The sequence below is a fragment of the Astyanax mexicanus genome, chromosome 8 (assembly GCF_023375975.1).
Source record: "Astyanax mexicanus isolate ESR-SI-001 chromosome 8, AstMex3_surface, whole genome shotgun sequence".
In the NCBI taxonomy this organism is placed as follows: Eukaryota; Metazoa; Chordata; class Actinopteri; order Characiformes; family Acestrorhamphidae; genus Astyanax; species Astyanax mexicanus.
Window position 1 is genome coordinate 23,949,432 of NC_064415.1, and position 12,247 is coordinate 23,961,678.

General features: G+C 38.6%; 1 protein-coding gene across 1 annotated transcript; it reads left to right on the forward strand.

The window, feature by feature from the left end:
• The first annotated feature begins 5,197 nt into the window (after positions 1–5,197).
• si:dkey-19b23.8 (uncharacterized) lies at positions 5,198–12,139 on the forward strand. The gene is made up of 3 exons (XM_007248044.4): positions 5,198–5,622; positions 8,231–8,914; positions 9,701–12,139. Exons 1-3 carry the CDS (start codon positions 5,616–5,618, stop codon positions 9,784–9,786), a joined length of 777 nt encoding a protein of 258 aa, XP_007248106.1. The 5' UTR covers positions 5,198–5,615; the 3' UTR covers positions 9,787–12,139.
• Positions 12,140–12,247: the final 108 nt, after the last annotated feature.

Here is a 12,247-nt window from a genome sequence, read left to right on the forward strand (position 1 = left end):
TGGTGTCAGACAGTAATTCATATTGTGTTGTGTTTGAAATGTTGTACTCTGTCGTTAGGGCCCACTGTTAAGATTCCATAAAAAGTAAACTTTTCTTTACTCAGATTTTAGAAACATGGTAATGTGTTAAACTGTGACTATTTTTTTGTTTATTTTTCAGTTATACTAGGATGTCATGTGTGTGACTTCCCTGGGTGCCTATTGAAAAGGAAAGTGGATAATGGCCCAAGTTTTTTTTTTTGTCAATAATAAAGTGCCATAATCTAAAACACAACATTATGCAGTAAACATTCAGGAGTGAAACTTCATATATTCACACAGAATCAAGCAAATCAAGCAAATCAAGCACTCTGCTACACTGTGGTAAAACTCTGGATTAAAGGCTCTGTGAGAAAACTGAGGTTTAGTCAGCCAACCATTTAGGAAGTTTGATTTCTTCAGATCTGAGTCTGTATCTCAGGACTGGTTTATGACATTTAGTTCTCTTTGAGATTTTCCCAGTTCCCCAAATGATCTAATGCTTTGCCTGATTAGATGTTGTAAGATGGGTAGGAGGCTTGTGCTGAACTAGTGGGTGGCTGCCATGTTTGTACCATGAGTCTGATAGAGGGCTAAGAATGCACAAAAGGCTTTTTATAGTCGATTTGGACTTCCTTCAGCTCCCCGATCTTGGCAGTCATAGCAGAGCAAATAGCAGTGGCCCAAATAAGGCCTACAGCTGATGCTAACAGATATGTCTCTGTAAGTTCAATGTATAAGGTTTGGAAGATGTTCAGTTGGGTGTTGTTTTCGGTGCACCAGATGCATTTATATGAAAAGAGAGCTTGGATTGTTGAATTGGGTTTGAACACTGTACTTTTCAGCCCTTGACTCCTTTAGCCACATTATCACACCACCAGTGCCATGTCTCTCTGCCATTAACATGGGAAATGATTGAGAGGAAACAGGTCATTATGTTGGGAGGGGTGCCACACTGGAACCGTCTGTAAATAAAGGTACTAAGTGTATTATATAGCTGTGTTTGCTTTTATATTACCTTTTTCAAACTGTGTACTGTACACTTTTCAATAAACATTTTCTTGCCCATTATACATATTTCACTCTGTTATGAAAGGCCACTGGCAAGAATACAAACACACATATATACACACTCATATATGCTTTCCCGCTAAAGCCAAGTAAAGAGGTCATGCAACAGGTACCTGCTACAGAACAGTACAAAGAGCAACATAGAGAAACTGCTATTTTAGGTCCCACCCGTACGAGAAGCAGACACTTTCTTGTTGTTACGCCAAGTGCTGTACCTATAACAAGCATTCAGTCATCCTCAAACTGGGTGCTGCACGTCAAACTCATGGAAAACCATGCTTTTATGTGGTGCGCTGAGTGTGTGCCTTTATTAGTGTGTGTGTGTTTGTGTGTGTGTGTGCATTAGCGGGGGCAGGGGGTGTAAGTGGCGTCACTGGTACCTCAATAATGGCAGTGCTGTGCTGCTAAAAGTAAGAGGGTGGGTGTGCCGCCCAGGACTGAGTGCTGATTACACAGAAGCTCTGTGTTCTCTCCTGTGTCCACACACATGGTTCCTATTTAGACCGTTACACTTCACTGACTTTTTCCGAAAGCCTAGAGCCTCATCAGAAGTATCACCTAATCTAGAAGATACATACATACACTTATATGCTGTTGTTTCTTCTATTTTTTTTCTTGGTTCACATCATTATATAAAATGTCATATAAGACAAGCTGTACATAAGGACACATTTTCTATTATGAGGACACATTTTCTGTTATTTATTGAAGTACATTTTGCGTCTATATTACCCATGTGAAAAATGAACTGCCTCGTAAAAGATACTGTTCTCAAGCACTTCAGAAAACTGTATATCCTTCACATCGCTCTGAAAGAATTTTGGCTCACTCTTTTTTGTAGAATTGCTGTTATTCAGCCACTGACTGACCATTTAAGGTCATACCATGGTATCTAAAGAGGTCCTAGTTAGAACATTGGCCTGGCTGCTCCAGGTCCTTGTGGTTTCTTTAGAATCATTAAGATTTAAGTTATTTAAGTTTTAGATTGATGTCTTGCTATTAGGACTGGGTAATTTATATTGTAAATATCAAATATATAAAAACTGTTTTATACCAGATTTATACAAAAACATGACCATGATGTAATATTGCATCAGTTTACAGGTTACAACTAAGTGTAATTTAATTCCAAAACAATAATGTACATGCGGGGTTATTAGGGCTGAAAGATAAATCTTTTTTTTTTATTGCTGTCGGATATTTAGTTTTACGATAAACACATCCAAAGGGCTGCAAAATCATTGTAATCAACCGCAAACTCAAACTGCACGACCATCAAGTCAAAGGAAACATGGCTCCAACATTCCAAAGAGCATTGTTCTAAATAGCTTTGTTTTTAGACAAATGTGACATGAACATCTTGTTCAGCAGAGATTTCGGCCTTACATAGTCTCCCATTGATACCATCTCAGCCTAATCTCACTCTAACGGTGGAATCATTAAAGTTGTCCCTATTGTTAAAAGCCACTGGAAAATAAAACTTTTACATACTTTCCAACTAAAGCCAAGGGAAGGCAATGTTCTTACCCGCTACCCTTTACTAACCACCATGTCGAGTCTGTAACCAAGATTAGTCTGCATTAAATCCTTTGCTATATCTGGAAATATTCAGCATTTTTGCCAGTTTTCTCTATTTGGAGATAATGGCTCTCACTGTGGTTTGTCTTAGTGCTTTAGACATGGCTTTGTAACAATTATATAAACTGGCATACCAAAAGTCACTGGACAAAAACTCATATCGTGTGCTGTGATTTTTGCCCTGTCCCGTGAAAAATAAAAAACTTCACACTGATGTGGTTCCTGCTTTGATACTTGTCTTTTTGCTCGGACATTTCTAAGCAGATGTCACTCGTCACTATCATTATCATCCACTACACTGTCCACTGTGGGTGGTAATACCTTCTATGATGCATCCCCAGTCCAAATGTGACACTGTGGATAGAAGATTACCAGCTGGCATTTCATTCATCGTTGAATCAGCTTTACTGTTATGGTTAAATCCACTTTGGATTTGAATGTTCAGCCTTTAATAAACCATAGCTCATTCGGGATGCTCTAAATTGTATGGAAGAGGAAAAAAACTGTCTGCAATGATGAAAATAAACAATTAAACTCCAAACATAAAAGTTTGTTTTACTACAAGTAGCTAAAACTAGAAAATCCAATGGTCAACAGAGTCAACAATACACTTAGATCACTAAAGTAAAGAGTTAAAAAAAAACACCACTACCATCTAATTGAACATCTAATCTCAAAAACCGAACAGTAAAACAAATAGAACATGAACATACCCCCATGTATGGAGAAGAATTGGTACCAAATTAAAAGGCAATAACTTCAAATAGAAGTAAAACCACTTTTTCATCCCTGTATCAAACCATTTTTTTAAACTGTATGGTGATAAAATGAAAAATGCTAATTAAAAAGGCAGGGTAAGGAAATTATGTAGATTCAACATTAAAATGTAAACGTTTGCACAAGCATTTAAAATTAAATGTTGTTTCAACCACATTTCAACGTTAAAGGTTGATTGTGTGCCATCTGGGATGCCTCAATGCTTAAACATTGATTTGCAATGAGTATACTGGCCATTATTTAACCCCATGCACCAGATAACATCTCACAACTTCTACAGGTGTAGGGGTTTCTAAGCTGTCCTCTGATGTAACACTTTATGATCAATACTGCTATCCAATAACTTTAACAGGATCTGGCACTCAAATCTGTGTATGTGTTTCTAATTTAACTAATATCAATGTTTATGTGAACCAGGTTAATTGAGTAATTAAGAGGCAAGTTGCCTTTAAAGTTGGATAACTACTGTATACCTAAAATGAAATAAAGCTTATAAAAACAATGGGTGCTATCTTCTATATCTGCACATTTAAATGTTGGCTTTTGCCACTCTCCCATTCTTCAGTAGTCTAGAGTACAGTTTGTCCTTTGGAAGTAAATGAATAGAACTCTCACGTACAGCCCAGCATTTACTTCCAGGGTTAAATACGAGACATTTACCCTCCTCCCAGCTGCCCCGCCACTCACACTCGGTTTGCTCTTGCATGATTTTTACCCAGGAGGAGTGGACATGTTATTTGATCCCACCCGTTTTCCAGAAAACCCCGCCCTCTGCGCTGGGATTGGTCCAAAGTTCAAATCTGTGGCCTTACAAAATCATTGGTTATGGTTCGGGGTGGGTAATCCAGGTCTACAAAGTAAAAATCCATCCCAGGGTTTTGTACAAACTGCCTGGGCGGCCCTCCTGCAGCTCAGCTATACACAGAGCCGCCCGGGGAGTTGGTACAAAACCCTGGGATGGATTTTTACTTTCTGGACCAATATAGATTTTATTTTAACTAGAATATAAAATAAAAAATGCCATTAACCAGAAGAAATACTTTTAATTTTTTACATAAGATATATGCAGTGAATTCTGTCATTTCTAAATGTACACTCATTGATAATTCTTGCACATTTTGTGGTTGTGTTGATGAAACCCTTGTGCACTTATTTTTCCAGTGCGATGTAACTAACAGATTCTGGTAAAATTGGCATCACATATCCCCCCCCCCCCCCTTGAATGATATCCACTCCTTTATACTTAAATATATGATTTTTTAATATAACAATACATTAAATAAACCTTTCACAAACCATTTTTTTTTAAAAATACTAAGCTTTCCCATCTTTTTAATTGAATTTAATTAACTTCTCAATTCTTTAAGTAGCGTTAATACAAAGAAAAATAGAAAATTCTTCTGTTATTAGGATCCTTTTTGTAATGATGATCTATTGTATATTTATTAGCCTTCCTCAATTATTGTACTAATGGTTTTATTTGTAGTTCTGTTATTTATTTTGTTGTTTTATGTTGGTTAATTCTTTGTATGCGTCAGTGTTTCTGGAGTATGTTGATTCTTTGAGTAGTAAAGTCTGTACCTACAAAACATGTTAAAAATTAGGTCTTTGTCTGACGTTATTTGCATACTTGAAGTTGTATACTTGTATTTGTATACCAGGTTCAAGTTCATCAAACAAACTAACCGACCGGTTTGCTGATTTGACCAATCACCGTGCAGGAGGCGAGGCCTGGCGGAAAGCGGGTGGGAAAATAGCGCCGCGTGCCCACACTGCTCATATACGGCTGATGCACGGCGGGCGCTCCTGAGTCACACTACTGAGGTAAGCGAGTGGATACAAAGAGACGAGTGGAGGAAGGAGGGAGGAGCACGCCTTCTCCTCCCCGCTACATGAACACGACCCAGAGCTGAAAACCCACATTTCTTATTCCTCAACTGAGCTGACGCTGATCTACAGAGGACGCACATCCTACTGTGAGCTCACTGTGCTTTATTCATTCAGCCACTACAGGAGCGTTATCCTTTTTTGTTGGATGTGGCTAGTTTTACAATGTAAAGGACATTTTTTAGCTTAAGTATAAGTTAAATCTGAGAAGTAAATTCGGAGCTTCTCCAGTGTGAGAAGGCAGGATATTCCTTCGTACGAACTGAGGAACGCACGAAGTTTGCATGAAAGGTAAGTGGAGACCACTTTAGCACGAATTTCGCAAACATTTTTGATAATTTTCCTGAAGTAACTTGGGTTTCAGTGAGTGTGTGAAGTTATCCATTTAGTATCAATGTTCACCAGCCTGTGTGTAGCGACCTTGTGACATTTTTTATCAGTCCCAGACACTTTTATTTTAGCTTATTTAAGCAAAAACTATTTTTTATAGCTTAAAAATATAATTTTGTTGTATTATTATTATTATTATTATTATTATTATTATTTTTGTTTTGTTTTGTTTTGATAAGTCTAAGGAGCTTACACTAGCTAGGTAGGGTAGGCATTAGAAAAAAATAGCTAATAGCTAATAGCTTTTTAAAATATTAGCTAGGATTATTTCATTTACATTCAAAACATATTGCTCTATTGTTTTGTTTTAAACCGTTAAAAGTCCCTGTCAGAGAACTATAAGTAGACTACTAGCAATGATTAATCTGTTAAATAATTTGCATACAATTTTATAGCATTTTTCTAGTTAGACATGGCTAAAATGAAACCCATATGAATATGTGAGTGTTGAATTATTTAGCACAGAAATTGTGAAACTAATGCCACTAAATATTTATATAAAAGCCCACATAAATCACAAGCCATCAAACCAAGCTTAACTGCTTGAATGTTTGCACCAGGAGTGGCACAAGGTTATCTAAAAGCAGTGTGTACAACTGGTGGAGAAGAACATGCCAAGATGCATGAAAACTGTGATTAAAAAACAGGGTTCTTCCACCAAATATTGATTTCTGAAGAGATTAGTTTTCTTTGCATTTTTTGAAGTCTGAAAGCTCTGCATCTTTTTTGTTATTTCAGCTATTTCTACTCTAAATGACCAGAGAAACTAATACTGGTCTCTTATACTGAGCTATATATATATATATATATATATATATATATATATATATATATATATATATATATATATATATATATATAACAGTTGCTGCACATTGTTTATGTTGCTGCTTTTAATCTAATCTAATCTTAAACTTGATCATCTCTTCCAAGTCAGTTTATCAGCTTCTGCCTTTATTGTATAGGCTGATCACTGCTTCCTCAATAAGAAACCTTTCCCAGTCTAATGAAAGAGGCTACATGTGATAAGTGTGATCTACTGATTAAACTTTCACGTGACATCAACATAAACGTGATAAAGTGTTGGACGAAAATGTGCCTTTACCTCTTCTGCCCAGTCTGTGTGGGCTGTAATCATTTTTCTACGTGGGGTGCAATGGATCAAAGTTGCAATTGGACTAGACTAGAAGCCATTGGACTGTCTCTAGACTGTAAATGGTCATGTGTATATTATCTGTTCATCCTCCTGGGTCAAATCACAGTCTTGTTTGTTTGTATTCCTCAATCATGACACGCACAGTCAAGTATGCCATTGTCTTTTTGGACAAGAAATATTTTCAGGGGGTGGTGGGGATGTGGACCAAAGCTGCTTCCTGTCCAAGACTATAGCTCAACAATGGCCATAACTGCTAAATCGGTTGGTGGTCCAATTCCTGGCCAACATCAGAAGCAGGCAGGGATGTTGAAATAATGGGCCAGAAAAGAGAAAGAGGGAAAAAATAAAATGCTGTACAATTGTTTGGGCTGCAGGTCGAACACAATGTCCTGAAAAAAAGTGAGATGTTTTCAGGAACTGAAAACAAAGGAGTAGCTGTGGCCTTTACATAACGTATCCTTTCATATTGCCCACTCTTACTATGTTTGGATGTGACCCTAACCTCTTAATGCACCGGGGTTAAAGAGTTCTTGTGTCAAGTGAATGATTCCAATGGCGTGTTTGCTTGTTTGGCCAAGCAAAGTACATGGTTAATGTAGACTGACCAAAAAAGGGTAGTCCTTAAGGCTAAAAGTTCCATTCATTTAAGGTAATTGTCTAGTGTTTGAGATTGCAAGAGCACAAACTACAGTGCTTGTTAGTAAGTGAAGCGTACAGTATGAAAACATCATACTCAAAGAAACCTGAATGCTCTCTTACTAGATGGACATCTAGTGTGTGGAAAAGTTCTTCAGACAGACACCATGTGTTCTTTTTCCACACTATGCGTATCCTCTCGTGTGACACTGGTTACAGTAGCAGTTTTCACTCTTAGACACTAAGATAGCCTGTTTAATTTTTGATGCATCTTGAATGAAGTTTCCGAGTTAGTGCGTCACAAGTGCCACTGATCCTGAGCTGAGTTTTTTTAAGGTACTGGAGCCACACTGTTCTCTGTAAAGGGCTGTAAAGGGTCACTGAAGTTACTAGCCTAAATAGCAACCACATTCAGACTGGACCTTATCGCATTTCAGCTTTATCATACATCTATAAAGATGTGGTAAAATTGAGAAGGAATCATAGGCCAAAGTACTGGAACTACATGGGCCTTTGCTTTAATGTATATTATTCAAAAATCTATGGTATAAGACCTTTATCATTTTGTTAAAAGTGGTTCTTCTATTTAAAAAAATACCTTAGACTATTTTATTTTTTTAAGTGTACACAGACATCTACTGGTATGATGTAACCTAGCTGTGGATTCATTTTTAACATGTCTATTTCATGTCCTTCCCATTTTTCTTATCCACACAGATCTTGGGGGTAAATCCCACTTGGGAAGTTCACTGGAAAAAGGGGAAAAGGGTCTCTTTCATCCTAAAAGCCCCCATCTCTGCCAGAATTCTCTCACCATGTCTCTGGCCTCCTTCCAATTGATGCAGACCCTAAAGAACTCTCCTGCAGTGCTCCGCCGGCACTTCCGACGGGACCGAACAGAGAGCCTGTCACATGGTGACCCCATCTTTAAGGTGCACTACTTGGGTACCAAGAAGATCTTCTCGTTGGACTTAGAACAGGCAGAGGATGCCATCGACCGGCTCTTGGACGGTGCACCTGGGAAGCTGAACAAGGACCATGCTCTGGTGGTGCGGCCACGCTACGTGGAAGTCAAAGAGCTGAGCACAGGCAGGCAGCTCACCAAGACTTTCCTGCATGACATTGCGTACTGTGCTTCACACACAGCGCGGCCCAACGTGTTCCTCTATATCTGCCGGCAGCCGGGTCAGCAGCTGCAGTGCAGGGTGTTTTGGTGTAGCCGGGAGGAAAGGGCTAAGGACATGACTGCCTGCCTGGCAAATTCATTTCAGAGGGCGCTAAATGATTGGCAGGACGGGTGTGCCACGCTGGCGAAGGCAGAAGGTGTAGCTAAGGAGGACGAGCCGCTCAGCAACTCCAATGTGCCCAAAGTGTCGACACTGCCAGCCAGTCTAGGAAAAGGTGAGCAAGCAGAGAGTAATATTAAACTTCGAGTATAAAAAAAAAATACACCATAGAAACCCTTGTTTTAACAGTGATTTGTAGCAATGCTTTAAGCACGCAGTGACGAATGTTGCTGGAGGGCTTATTTACATATCATTAATGCAAAGATTACTGTCATAAACAACTGGTAATTCATTGTATTTGGTCTTCACTGTCAATATTTAATATATATGTTTTATGCAGTCTTAAAACTAAAGAGGTCTATTAAGCTATGTCTATAGTAGTGGTTCTTTCTTTTCTGATGGATCCTCATGCAGTCAAGGTTTATTACATAGACATTCCAAAAGTCATGGGATAGGAATATGCACATTTTAAATGAAGTGTTAACTTAGAGGATAGCTTAAGTTGTCAGATGTTATCTTGTAAGTAAAGTTGAACACTGGCCAGAGTGCTCAAAGCTCTGACTTTGAACAAGACCTTATAGTGAGTGCCCGAAGTGTGGGCATTTAACAGGCATCAATCCACAGAGTCGCATGTACCGCAAATATGTGACAGAAGGGATTACCACCTATGGCTAGTGCAGTGGGAGGGTAATGATTGTGAATGGTGTCCTCTGGCTAGAATTGCCTATGCATTAGATAAATGACCGGCAGAAAATGTACATCCCATGAATTTTTTTATAAACATCATTTTATATGTGCCTATTTAAGACTTTTTCCATTTAATTTACTGCAGGTTGATATATTAATATTACATTTACCATGTAAAGTAATGCCTCTTTCTCTCTCCTGTGCCCTCATGCAGTCCGTTGGAAGAAGAAGGGCTCTGTGTCCCGCAGTCCTCTAAGATCCATCACCAGACGAGGATCAGGAAGTGACAGCTGGCACTGAGTCAGCCAGGTCTCATCCTACTGCTTGATCTTTTGACCCCTATGGGATCTCACAAACAAGAAGGCACTTTCTCTTGGTTGGGTTGGCGGGAGGGAAGAGACAGAAGGCGACAACAACTGTCGACTTGCCAGAAAAGACTTCACCGTACCTTTCTTCTGGGAAAGTACAGTCTTTGCAGGCTGTGGTCAGTGTTTGTACTGATGCCAAATTTGCTGTAATAGTTCCTTCAGAACAGGGTAACTGATGACTGACAGGGATGAGCCAAAGCTTATATGCAGGTCATTTTTAGCTCATTTATTGTTCATCTTATTGATGGTAGTATTCTTTGTGTCCTGATGTTAGTCCTTTGGGATTATTGGGACTAGTATGTAAATTCATGCAGGCAAAGTAAACCATCAAAATCAAGTAAAACTAACCTAACCAGTTTCTAACAGTGTGACAGTTGTTTTAAAAGTGTTTATTTATTACAGGTTTTTATGTCCTCAGCCCTGTACTATGTACATAGGGATGTTTGGGAAATGGGCGATAATAACTGATGAGGAGCGTAACGGGAAATGTGCCTGTGTTTGTATTGGACGTGTCATGTTGATTTGTGTGGGAACAAGGAGGATGCTGGGTCCAGAGTGTGCTTGAATGCTTGAAATTACAACAACAAAAGCAGGCAATAATTACGGCGAATTCAAAATCGAACAGTAAATGGGATTAGTACTCAATATGACAGATTACTAGAATAGGTTTTAGTTCAAAACTAAGGCCTAATAGCATTTAAACTTAATAATAGAAGCAGTCTATCCTTTTATTTATTCCCTGATTTTTCCCATGCTCCTTTTCTATTTGAGCATATATGTTCTGCAGTGTAATGGTTAACTACATTTCCAAATAAAGATTAGGCTCATTCCCCCAAATATTTCCACCATTTAGATCAGTTTCCTCCCAGCAGCAGATATTCAGGCAATAAGCTATAACCCTACATAGAGTTGATTTGTGTGGGAGAAGGGAGGATGCCAGGTCCAGAATGTGCTACAGTTTGAGTTACAGCAACAACAGCAAAAGTATCTGCTGAATTTAAGTAGCAAACAGAATTAGCACTTAATATAACAGTTTTGAACTGGAACTATTACACCTTGGATTACTGAAACATGTAGGTAAAAGAAGAGTACTGCAGTTTAGGCACTTATTAATTTCTATTATCTTCGCTATTGCAGTATTCTAAAGTAAAATAGCATGGTTAACGAATTAGAAATGTACTGCACCGTTGGCATTTATTAATTACCATATTTTCCCAAAATCATTAACTATAAGAGCTATATATAGATATGTTCTGCATCATAATGGCCAATGAATTGCCACATTTAGGATTAGGAATTATTTACCCAAATATTTCCACCATTTAATTTTTCTCCCAGCAAAAAGTCAGGCAATAAATATGACCTTAAGTACCTTTTCCTAAGAGAAAATGAGCAGCCGAGTGGGTATTGCACTTTCTAGTGCACGCTTGGGAAGAGAACACAGTGTGCCCTAAGCGGTGTGGAATTCTTGCCGTGCACCTGCATTCCAATAAGGCCATTCTGGACGCTACTAAGCTCCTCCCCTCCTCTTTCCCTCTTTCCCCTGCCTGCCTTCATGACAAGTTTTTGAACCAAAACGTCGACTTGGGTGTTTTTTTTTATGCTAAGCTAGTGACTTTTTCAGACAGTGAGCTTAAAATACTAACAAATGCAGAGGCAGTTTAAAGTGTGTGTGTGTGTGTGTGTGTGTGTGTGTGTGTGTGTGTGTGTGTGTGTGTGTGTGTGTGTGTGTGTGTGTGTGTGTGTGTGTGTGTGTGTGTGTGTGTGTGTGTGTGTGTGTGTGTGTGTGTGTGTGTGTGTGTGTGTGTGAGAGAGAGGGGGTGAGTGAGAGAGAATTTATGCAGGGTTTTAACAGCACCAAAAACCCTCATCTCGGTGTGTTATTAGCATAAACCATGTATTTTAAACTGATGGGTTTACTGTTGCTTCAAGTCTTGGCCCCATAAATATCCATCTCAAACAGCAGGCTTAGTCTTGCTGTTACATAATCTGACTGGATGTAGCTGCATGTTTCGGTAGCTTTTAGTGCCTGGCACCAGTATTACAACTTCCAGGCAGTTAGATCAGTAATGTTTCAGATGTTTTGTCCTTGCTGGTTTTAATCTAGTGCATATTAAAAGGTTGCGCACATTACAAAGACACCAGACCTGCTTACTGGTTCTGCCTGTCTGCTCAAGGATTTTATGTTTTATGTCTAATGAATGTGCATGTTTTGTTTTATATATTTTGTGTACATATTTAAGTATATATCTTATCTTATTACAAATTAAACTTTTATACATATACTATCTGTCTTTGTCTTGTTATTGCATGTCTCCATCGGTTACTGAAAGACACCCAAAGGGGAAACTTTTTCTTGATTTATTGCTTTGGATTCCAGTAAAAATTAATTC